This window comes from Vigna umbellata, chromosome 7, assembly GCF_029865625.1.
Source record: "Vigna umbellata cultivar VRB3 chromosome 7, Vumbellata_1.0, whole genome shotgun sequence".
NCBI lineage: Eukaryota > Viridiplantae > Streptophyta > Magnoliopsida > Fabales > Fabaceae > Vigna > Vigna umbellata.
The window spans coordinates 17786310-17797674 of NC_142171.1; the positions used below are offsets into that span (position 1 = coordinate 17786310).

At 29.3% G+C, this 11365-nt stretch overlaps 1 protein-coding gene across 3 annotated transcripts; it reads left to right on the forward strand.

Moving 5' to 3' along the window:
- Positions 1 to 1431: 1431 nt before the first annotated feature.
- Positions 1432 to 4009, forward strand: LOC124826722 (high mobility group B protein 10-like). 3 transcript variants are annotated; one of them, XM_088095007.1, is made up of 6 exons: positions 1432 to 1722; positions 2228 to 2303; positions 2515 to 2689; positions 2908 to 3060; positions 3173 to 3387; positions 3450 to 4009. In XM_088095007.1, exons 1-6 carry the CDS (start codon positions 1538 to 1540, stop codon positions 3699 to 3701), a joined length of 1056 nt encoding a protein of 351 aa, XP_087951133.1. In that variant the 5' UTR covers positions 1432 to 1537; the 3' UTR covers positions 3702 to 4009. The 3 variants fall into 3 exon arrangements, with proteins under 3 accessions (XP_087951133.1, XP_047155587.1, XP_047155586.1); XM_047299631.2 differs by having other exon boundaries at positions 2947 to 3060; XM_047299630.2 differs by having other exon boundaries at positions 1434 to 1722; positions 2944 to 3060.
- The last annotated feature ends 7356 nt before the right edge of the window (positions 4010 to 11365 follow it).

Here is an 11365-nt window from a genome sequence, read left to right on the forward strand (position 1 = left end):
TTCTAAGAAAACCGGAGAAACTTTCTTTTTAATTTATTTATAAGTAGTTAACTTTATTTAATCAATAATTGAATTCATAAATAATTAAAATATTATAGTATTATGATATAAGTTATATAATTAAAGAATATGATTAGTATTTTTCAAATATAAAATTTCACTTAGTATTGGTTATAAAAACTAGCTGCAAATAATGTTTATATCTCATTTAATGTATTAATGAGATCATCTTTATCCTCTCTGTGATACACAAAATTATATTTAAAATCCTATAAAAGTTTATAATTATATTTCCATATGCATCCTTATTTTTATGATATAAATTTAAAATTATTGATGCTAATAAGTTTATAGATTATAGATTACATTTAAAATTATATTTTTTAAATGTAACATCTTGATTAAAATCCGTATTTAGGACCTGATTTACTCGTGTTTTATATATTTTTTTAAGTTTTTTAATTAATCTTAAAAGGTAAAAAGGCCACTTTTATCTTGATTATTAGAAAATATACTAAGATTTATTAAACTATATTAACTTAAATATTAAATATATATTTTGTTTAAAACTATGTAAACTATACACTTAAAGTATGGGTAGAATTATATTAAATATAACAGGTGCGAATATTTTGTAAACACAAATATACTCCCATACTACAGTATCTGTCGTGTTATTATGGATAAGGATAATATTTCACAGTATTTTTTAACAATATTTTAATATTATCTATGTGTTATGTTCATGTTAATATTTATGATTGTTATTATTGATTGTGGAGTAATTTTGAATCAATTATAAAATAATACGTAAATAATATTAAAATATTGTCAAAAGGTGTTGTGAATGTGAATTTGTTTATTTTCTTTAACAAGATGTCCTTGATAACTTAATCTATTCTTTTTCTTTACCTTATATATACGTACTATAAGGATAAAATAATTCTAAAAAATGTATTTTTATATTTTTTTAAAATAAAAAGAAAAAGAATTGTGTAAATAAAAATAAAAGATTCATGTATATCAAAATATCATTTTTCATGTTTTTTTTTTTCAACTTGAAATCTCCTGTACTAAAGAAGACACAAATTTTAAAAAACATTACCGATAACTGAAAAAGATTTCAAATTATAAAAATTCAGTATGATTTTCAAATCAGGGTTTAAGCATGATCGACCCCAGGAACTAAAAATTTCAACTTTTTATAGCACAGGGGTTGCAGATAATCTGGATCCAAACCCAAAACTGTCCTTAGATCATCATTGCTGCCAGCAACGTTAATATTTGTACATTTAAAACTAGATGACCAAAAAACCATTTCCTTTTTTGTATATTTTGAGTAGAACCAAACCCGAAATAGAAACAGTAAAATGCTGCAAAATCGTATTTATCCATTTGAATTTTGATGAGGTAAAAAGTAGGAACGCCACGTACTGCGTGCAGCTGTCGCAAAGGCATAACTTAAGGTTTCCATGTTCATTTGAAGTAGTTGGGGGTTAGTGTTTCACCCTAGCTTCGTTGCTTTGCCTCCTCAAACATGGAGAAGAAAGAGGAGATAATACTTCCATTGCCATCCGAGACCCATCTCAAGGACCTTCCCAATGTTTCCTCCACCTCAAGGCCTGTTGGGTCCCACAAAGGGCACTGTTCTCCGGGTGATGACTCCGACAGCTTCTATGATAAACTCGTTGAGTTGTTGGAGTCTTCTGGACTCACTCTCATGTGAGTGATTTACTGCTTATATAAAACAAACACTTCATTCACTCAACAACATTGTAGCTGCCTCTTGTTTTCATATATTCTTAACGTGCTTCCCATTTTGCGTTTTGTTTCTCTGATGGGGTGGTGAAACACTCCAGTCACGTTTCTTTTTAGCTGTTGTTTGGTTGCTCTCAAGGTGCATTGCATGCAAAGAAAGTTCACTTTTTTTTTTAGTGGGTGCTTCCAGTTTGGCGAGTTTGAGCTCTTGACTTTTCATGATTGTTCTCATGAACAGAAACAGTCACCACCACCTTCCTAATTTAAAATTATTATCTGTTTTTGTCTCAATCGAGGTTTGCAAAATGTTACTTGTTTTTTTTCTTACAGTTGTTCTTTCTCTCATTTTTTAGTCTACTGTTGCTGGTTCATCATGAAATTTTGTTATTTAATAGATAACTGTGGGGGAGGGTGATGTGAAATATGAAAGGTTTGAATAATAATGCTCTAATCCAATTCTACTTGGCAGTTTCAATGTTCGAGAAACATTGCTGGACTTGTACCTGTTTTACTTGGAGGTGACAAGAAGAGGAGGATATCAACAGGTATATACATACATACATACATATATTATATATTGCATTGCCCTGTGGAAGTGTGGTCCAAATTGACATCAAGATATTTAGTTGTTTTCGTGTGTTATTTTGTCAGTATTGGAGCTTCTCTGTGCATGTGAGTAATGTCAGTATACTGCATGAATTTGTCTCTAATTTAATACAATGTTAATGTCATGGATTTTCTCTTAAATGTTTTCAGGTTGGTCGAGAAAGGAAGTGGGGTGAAGTTGTGATTGCCCTGAAATTGGAAGGGAATAGTGTGAAGTTATCTGCTCAAGTTGAAAGGCTTTACTCACATCTTCTCTACCAGTTTGAGCAATTGTACTTCTACAGGCGTCCTGAAAAGCTAGCTTTCCGATCTGCCAGCAACAAAGGTTAGCCCAATATCCCTATTGTTATTTGTTATTTAAGTTGATACAATACAAATTCAATCTGGCATTTGAGCATAAGTTTGATATGGAATGTTCTTGGCAGTTTCTACATACATTTACTGCTTAGACATGCATAACACAAGACATTTCAGCAACATTTTTATTTGATGTTTTTGCTACATTTTGGTTTTTGGCTGAAAATGTACTGATTGACCTTAAAGGCTCCTTTTGCTCCCTTTCCACGTCTTCCTCTTTAGAAGAAGGTCCGCTTAGGAAGAAGAGGATTTCAACAGTGAGTTTGGCTCCTAAGATGGATAGTAAAGATGATCAGAAGGCCACAGAAATGTCCAAGCAATACTCTTGCCACATGACAGGTTTGTTGATTGGCTAAAATCTTTTCAGGCTTTGAGACTATGTAAATCGGTTTTCTTCAGTAACGCTTATGACTTCAGAGATGCTTATGCTATACTTTTTGTTCCAACCTAGCTGGGGCTGGGTATGTGCAACAGCCTGTGCTTTTACCAACACCTCCGAAAGAAAAGAAGAAACGCCGAGGTGCCCCGGTGGGACGAAAGACTGCATATCAGATATTCCTCAAGCATGAATGTGCTCGGTTGAAAACTTGCAATGAGGTCTTGGATGGAAAAATACTGAGTATGGCTATTCATTCATGGAGGACCATGTCTGAAACTGAGAAACAGGTATGTAAAAGTTGGTCTGGTTGGCTTATTATGTATTCCATTTCTGATAACTTTTCATGCAGCCATATGTGGAGGAAAGCAAGAAGAACAAAGAACAAATTAAGGAAGCAATGGTTAGACGCAATAAACAGCAGAGCAGCCAAGAGACCAGGGAAGAGAAGTGGTCTAGTATTTGTGGTGATTACCATGTAACACTGCAACCTGAAGCAGATGTAGCTCTTAAAATGACTGAAAAAGCACCAATGGATCCTCCATTTCAGATGGATTGGGATGGAAATTGTTCACTTGATTTTGCAACAAGGGAATCCGAGTAACTCCACTAGTTGTAGACGGGTTTTTTCTGCTCTGAGACCATATCTGAGCATTCAGCAGTTCTCTGTTTACAGTGGCTCGATCCTTGCTGCTATGTATATATATATCCATGGTTTTGGAACAGCTTAAATGGGCCTGTAATAGTTGCGTCATAGCATTTTCTCTTGACACTAGGAAAGTATGTAGATATATGTAGCAAAGTCTTGTATGGTAACGCAAACTTGTGTGGTGTAACTCCTATTCCAGACTGCGTTTTCCTTGGGACTTAACATTTGCAATGAAGCTTTAATTCCTCTATTCTCTTCCTCTATGTTGCGGATTCTGATTTAACTAATCTCTTTTTCATTCAAATTTCACGTGGTATTTATAGGCTCATGAAGTATTCAAATTGTTTGATTAGATAATCCCAAAGGTTTAATTTTAATTAACTTCAAAAATAGTTAGAAAATTAAATTGTTGAACAAGCATCAGTACAAATTAGTTCCGAGTTTGAATGACTGAGTGGGAATTATGAACGGATAAAGAGAACTAAACAGAAAATAAAAGAGGGGGTGTATTTAGTAAAAGAGGGTGTATTTAGTATTATTTATCTGTATTTGGCAAAAGAGCATGTAAGGCCGAATAAAGCCCGATATAGAAAAAAGATAAGATTCAGAAGTCAGTGTTGGTACAACAGCCAACTACCAAAAAAGTTTAAGAAAAAATATTTGCTTTTTTTAAAAAAATGTTTCTTTTCAATTAAACTATTTTTTTTCACTTTTTAAACTTTTGTAATTACAACAGACAAGTCTAAAACAATATAAAAAACATACATAAGTTCTACTGGAGTATTAGCGTAATTGAGATGTAAACTAATGATAACATTTAAATTAGTATCCATACAGTGAAAAGAGGTATTCAAATAATATGAATTTAATTTATTTATTTTTATTACAAATTAAATTAATGATAAAAAAAGATAAATTTGGTATTTGTATGTCTCTGACAAAATTCTTATAAAAAGAACAAGAAAAATCATTTTGATCCTAATAAGCTTGAAAATAATAATAGAAATACAATCACAGAATCATATTAATAAATAAGAGGAAGTGATACATTGAATGAAAATATGACTAAGTTCTAGGAGGACACGTGAATATGACTAAGCACGTGTACTAAGTCAACATAAAAATTTGATTATAAACACTGATAGTGCTGTAGTTTTTGTGGCCTAGTAGTGTTCTTCGTAGTTGTTAGCTGTATCTTGTGATCTACCTTCTAGAAGTAAATAAATGTGGGTCTGCCACATGTGAAAAACGACTTCGCTTTGAAACTCTGTGTCTTAAGAACTTGATTAAAGGATAATCCATAAATATTAAATTCTATATATGAATATAATCTCTTCTTTTAAATCAATAGTTCTTTAAATGCTGAAACGTAAAAATTTTACATCAATAATTCATAATCACATGGCTAACTTTTCCATTCATCATCTTATGGGCCATCGTCTTCACTTATAAAAATCTATAAATATTCAAAATTATTTTTATGTATCTAACAAACACCATCCTTTTCACTTGTAAAGGAAGATTGTTAAGAATCTTGAGATACTCTCGTCATCTTCTCTTGTTTTCACTTTGGATTACTTATCAACTAAGTATGCGTTTGGTTTACAATTTCAGAAATTAATTTAAACCAACTTCACTATACAATTGATTTTAGTCAAAAGTGCGTCTGAGTAGATTGATTTATGTTTTAAAAGTGTTTTTGATGGAAAAGTGGTTTTGAAATAACAAATGTGGTTAAAGTAGTAAACTATATATGACTATATTTTTGTGAACAATATCAAATGAGATTTCACTTCAGCACAGCGACAAAACATTGTTTCTCGGATAGAGAACAAGTCGTAACTTTGATGCAAGTACAGTTTGATTATAGAAGTATGAAACAAACACTTTAACATAGATTTGAAAGCACGTTTAATGTTTGAGACGTGGTTCTACAACATGTGTTAAACGTATCTGAAAACAGTCTAGAAACACTTGACTCAAACCCCTCATAAAAGTGGATTTAATATATATTATTATAGTCCACACCCAATATAACACAAATTTATAATATATAAATGAGTATAAATTTTATTTTATAAATTGATTTGATGAAATTGAGTTAGACATAATATTCACTTTTTAATATAGTATTAATTATAGTTATGAGTTTAAGTTTATCATAACAATGCATATAAATTAATACAGATAAATTTCAGAAAAAGAGATAGTTCGAATAGATAGTTTAAAACATAGGCAGTCTTTTGGTCCGAAGTCAAATATTATACACGAGATAACTTGTATAAATGAACAAAGTGTAAAACACTTGAATAAACATTCAAAGAATACATTTCTATCTCTTAACGTTCTTCTAGTACAATGCAGAACATTTGAAAAAACGATGTACTTTTGTGATCCGTAGAGATAAAGAAAACACATCACATAAGAAAAACTAATACTATTCATAATGTATTTAATACCTTAAGTGCTTAGGCAAGGTACGATCATGGATTAACAAAGTATAAAACACTTGAAGAAACATTCAAAAAATGTATTTCTGTCTCTTAATGTTATTATGGTACAATGCACAACATTTGAAAAAGTGTTGTATTTTTGTTATATGCACATATAAACAGAACACAACACAGACGACAAACTAGTACTATTTAATATTTTAAGCGTTTAGGCATTGTACGTGTACTTAGCATTAAAACAATCTCTGTTTTCACGTTAACGTTTAGGATAAAGTTAATATGACTAAAACGTTTAATAAGTTTATCCTAAACGGTTCATTTTTATTAGATGCACTGTTTATTAAACTTTAAAATACGAGTTGCTAAACGATATTGTTTTATTAAACAGTTTTGTCTTATAGACACAAATTATAGCTAAAATAATCTAAAGCATCAACTCGTTTCTGTTTGAATTAACATATACTTAATTATTGATATTTTATATTTTATCTGTGTAACTTTTTATACTTATATATTGATATATTTATCTTGTTAATAACTAAAATCAATTTCTTTATTTTCAAGTGAATTAACTCATTTTAAAAACAAAAGGGATTTTGTATTTGACCCTGAAGAAAAGTCACACGCCTACTATTTTTGACAAATGCTTCTCCTCGCTTCATAGCTTTATCAACTAACTAAATTAGGTAAACAAATGTATGTCTTTTACATAATTCAATCTCACACCATTAGTCATACATGGACATGTGTTTATGGCAACCTCATATCACTTCACAAAAAAATTATTAAATACTTTTTTTCAAAACATTAAAAAAATATGTTTTATTCTTAAACTAAATTATATGTTACTTATCTTTATATTCTATAAAAAAGTTGTAGTCGTTGGATTTTTTTTATAACAAAATAAATTTCATAGTGGACAAATGTCACTCAGTAGATCATGTTTTACATAACTTTTAAACACAAACAATATAATATATAATTTAGTTTTGAGAAGAAACAATTTAAAATATATATATATATATATATATATATATATATATATATATATATATATATATATATATATATATATATATATATATATATATATATATATACAGTCAGACACGAATTTATATGCGATAATTTCCAAGCAATTAATTCTTTATCTGAACAGTAATTATGCAACCACTTCTTTTGTTGTCAAAGAATTCACGGAAAAGAATTAGTTGAGACAGTTCTTCAACTCATTTTTGTGTTTTGAAAAGAGAAAAGGACACATTTGTTAAGACAATTTTATGCAACGTGTTATTATTATTATTATTATTATTATTATTATTATTATTATTATTATTATTATTATTATTATTATTATTATTATTATTATTTTTTTTAATAGTAGGTAGTGAAAACTACAACATTTTTTGTCAACTCTCACTTTTAATTAAAAGGGTAACAAAACCATATCTACTACATTTATTGCCAAGTTTAATTACGAAAAAATTTAATTGAGACAACTTATCAACTCTCAATTTTAAAATGGTCACTTTATTTAGTTGAGAAAGCTTGATGCCATGCTCTATAAATGTTATCATATTCATTTCTCTTTCATAAATAAAAAGACAATTAGAAAAGACAGTTTGTCAACTCTTCTTAAAAAGGCCAATTGACATAATTTATGTTTTTTATGGATATAAAATAAAATAAACAATATAATAGTTAGGAATGATAATTTAAAAAAAATGAAAAGATATCCTGTTTGAACCAATAGATTAATACAAGAAATTAATAAATGATCTTTATTTATTTGAATAAGTACAAATAAATAAATAAATTATATGAAAATATTAGTATACTGTTTACACGAAGAAAAAACAATATTCCTCTATTATTTTAAAATATAATTTTTCTACAACTTCATCATAAGATGGGAAAGGGGAGGGGAAGGCAAATACAAAAGTAAAACCTGGTATTCGATTTTACCTCTTTCCCTATTTCAATGAAGTCTATTTTCACCCGAACAAACACAAAATAGATAATATCTTAACGATATTATATGACACACTTTTAAGATAAAATTGTCATAAAAATATAAAATTTTTTTTTTTTTAAAAATATAAAAGAAAAATAAAGATAATGTTAAATAAATGTAAAAAATTTAAGTGTATCAAAAGAATATTTTTCAATCTTAAAATTTATCATCAGTGTGCATAATTTAGTTACTTAAATATCAAGCAAAGAATTTTAACTTTCAGTTTTCTCATATCTGTAAATCTTGAATTTTTCTTTAGAAATATATTTTTAATAATATTTTTCTTCGAGGATTTAATTTTGATTGTTATCTTACCCTTGTTTGTAACTAAATCAACTTGACGTAAGTTATTTTTTCCTACGGTTAACAAACATTATTTTTTTCAATTATATTTTGTTCGACAAAAAAAAACTCGTTTCAAAATAAAAAATCAATTCTTGTATGCGTTACGACCTTCCATTTTTTCTGCTTTCATAAAATCTGTCTCTCGATCGATTGTACACAAAATAATTTCACATATTTATTTGACATTAAACAAATATTTTAAAAGTTATTAATTATAAGTTAATTATTTTTAATAGATATATTAGAATTTTGGTAAGATTTAGTTTCCATATTTACTTATGAAAAAAAAATCCTTCGTTTCAAATTAATTTTCAAGGACCAATTATTTCGAGAAACAAAGGTCTTCTTTTCTTTCAAATTTTAATTTAAATAAAACATGTCATTTATCATTCTTAAGCACATTCTGATAGACGTTGCAACAAAATTATTAATAACTAAACACAGGTAAAAGTCATCTTCTAAACCTAAAAACGTCATTGATGAACCTAATTATATGAAATGCAAAAAGATAGAAATGTCTAATCTAACAATACTATTTCATAAACCTCTAAAGATGGGCATTTAAATTGTCCATTCAAGTTGCATCTCCTTGCATGTTAAACAAATTTATTACTTAAGCCATGTGACAATTATTTACATGGTGGAGATGTATCTCAATATAATCGTGCCATTTTCTTTAATCCTTAAATATTAAGACGTCTAAAGCCTAAACATATTTCTTTAGGTATAAGTGTTGTTTTTGTTTTCCTTTCAAAACGAGACTAATTACTTAATCTCACAAATAAAAGAGGAAGATGAAATAAGAAGTTTGTAAACAAACATGTGTATTACAAGAGAATAAATATTTCCGTTCTCCATTTCTTTTTAAATGATTTCATTTTCAAAAACTAAAATTAAATTTAGCGTTTTCAAAATTTAAAATAATGTTTTTTTTTGTATTGTATTAATTTTATTGTTTTGTCAATTTTGTTAATTATGTTACGCATTTATTATTAAGATGAAAAAGGAAAAAAAGAAACTAATGATTAAAAACAAAATAACTAACATAAAAACCAATATAAGTATTAGAACATTTTATTATATATTTAGAGATTTACGTAAAGACCAAATTAAAAAGAAATATCGTATAACTTAATTATCTAAGACGGAATTTGATTTATAAAAATAAATTATGGATAGAAAAAAATTATTACCAAACTCCGTATACTTACAACGTTTTTTACTATACTAAATCATGATTTAGATAATTTACATTAAACTTCATTTAAATTCTAACTCAAGATTTTCAGATAAAATAAACGATGTTATAAAATTTTCAAAATTTGAAGTTTATATGTTGAGTAGATCATAAGAACTAGATATTACTATATTAAGATTTTGGTTTAAACCCTCCCTTGGTCCTCAAGTTTGTATGAAAATCTCAGTTGGGTCCTCAAGTTTTTTTCTGTCTCAATTGGATCATATTTTTTGTAAAAATGAACAAATTTTACCCTAACCGTTAAATTGTAACAAACGGCGTTAGTTGGTGCTGACGTGTTGCATAATTAATACGCTGATGTCAAAATATTTGATTACGGGGAATTTTTATTTAATTTGAGAGATTATGACATGGCACGTGATGATGTTTTGACTACCTCCCTGCCCCTCTGCTTCCTCCTCCATTGTTGCTCCACCGGCGCCACCCACCATCTACAACACAATCACAGACCAAAAAGGGGAATCAACTTTGTGTTATTTCGGGATCTTGAATAACCACAAAGGGTTTATATCTTTCGGAGCTCATGGAGTTTATTGATTTGTTTTGTTTCATTGCTGAATTAGTTTTTAGCGTTGTTCCCCCATGGGTGTATTTGAATTTCCGATCTTTTTTATTTTTTATTTTTGCCTTTCAATTTCTGTAAGCTTGGTATTTACTATTTTCCCCTTTTTTTTCTCTGTAAGATTAATTTTAGACAACTGTGATTTCAATGTTTCGTCTTATTTTTCTAGTGGTCTACTCATGCAGATGAAGAAGGAGAAGGTGTTGGCTTTAAGTAGTCCTAATTCTTTTTTCAATCTGGTACTTGATGTTTTGAAATGGTTGGTTTCAGGGGATGTGGTGCTTGTGTAGTTTTAATTTCAAGATACGATCCTGTGCTTGAACAAGTTGAGGATTTTACAGCAAGCTCTTGTCTCACACTACTTTGCAGCATACATGGTTGTTCAATAACAACCAGTGAAGGAATTGGAAATTCTAAAGAAGGATTCCACCCAATACATGGTTCTGTTCTTTGTGTTATTTCGGGATCTTGAATAACCACAAAGGGGAATCAACTTTGTTTTATTCCTATTCCTATTGTTATTGTTTATTTGTTTTTTTTTTCCCATTTTTGAGTTGGAAGTGAGAGTGGGATTGATGAGAGTGCATTGGGAATTGGTGGCGTTGGATTTTGTTGCGTGGATGAATGCGTGATCTGGGTGGAGAGAAAGAGAAGGGCGAGGAATGAGTGGGGCATAAATGTCTGCTCCATTGGGTATTTGAATTCGTTCTGGAAGTTATGGGTCTTTGGATAAACAGGTACAGAACGGCTTTGCACGAAAGGCAACAAAGATGCTCAAGGAGAAGGAGAAGGAGAGGTTGTTCCTTTGGATCTGCAAGTTCGCTGGTCGCAAGAAAGTCGGAATGCTCTTCCTCTGTCTCATCTTGAACAGAAATCTACAATACAACGGTGCCATGTCATAATCTCTCAAATTAAATAAAAATTCCACGTAATCAAATATTTTGACATCAGCGTATTAATTATGAAACACGTCAGCACCAACTAACG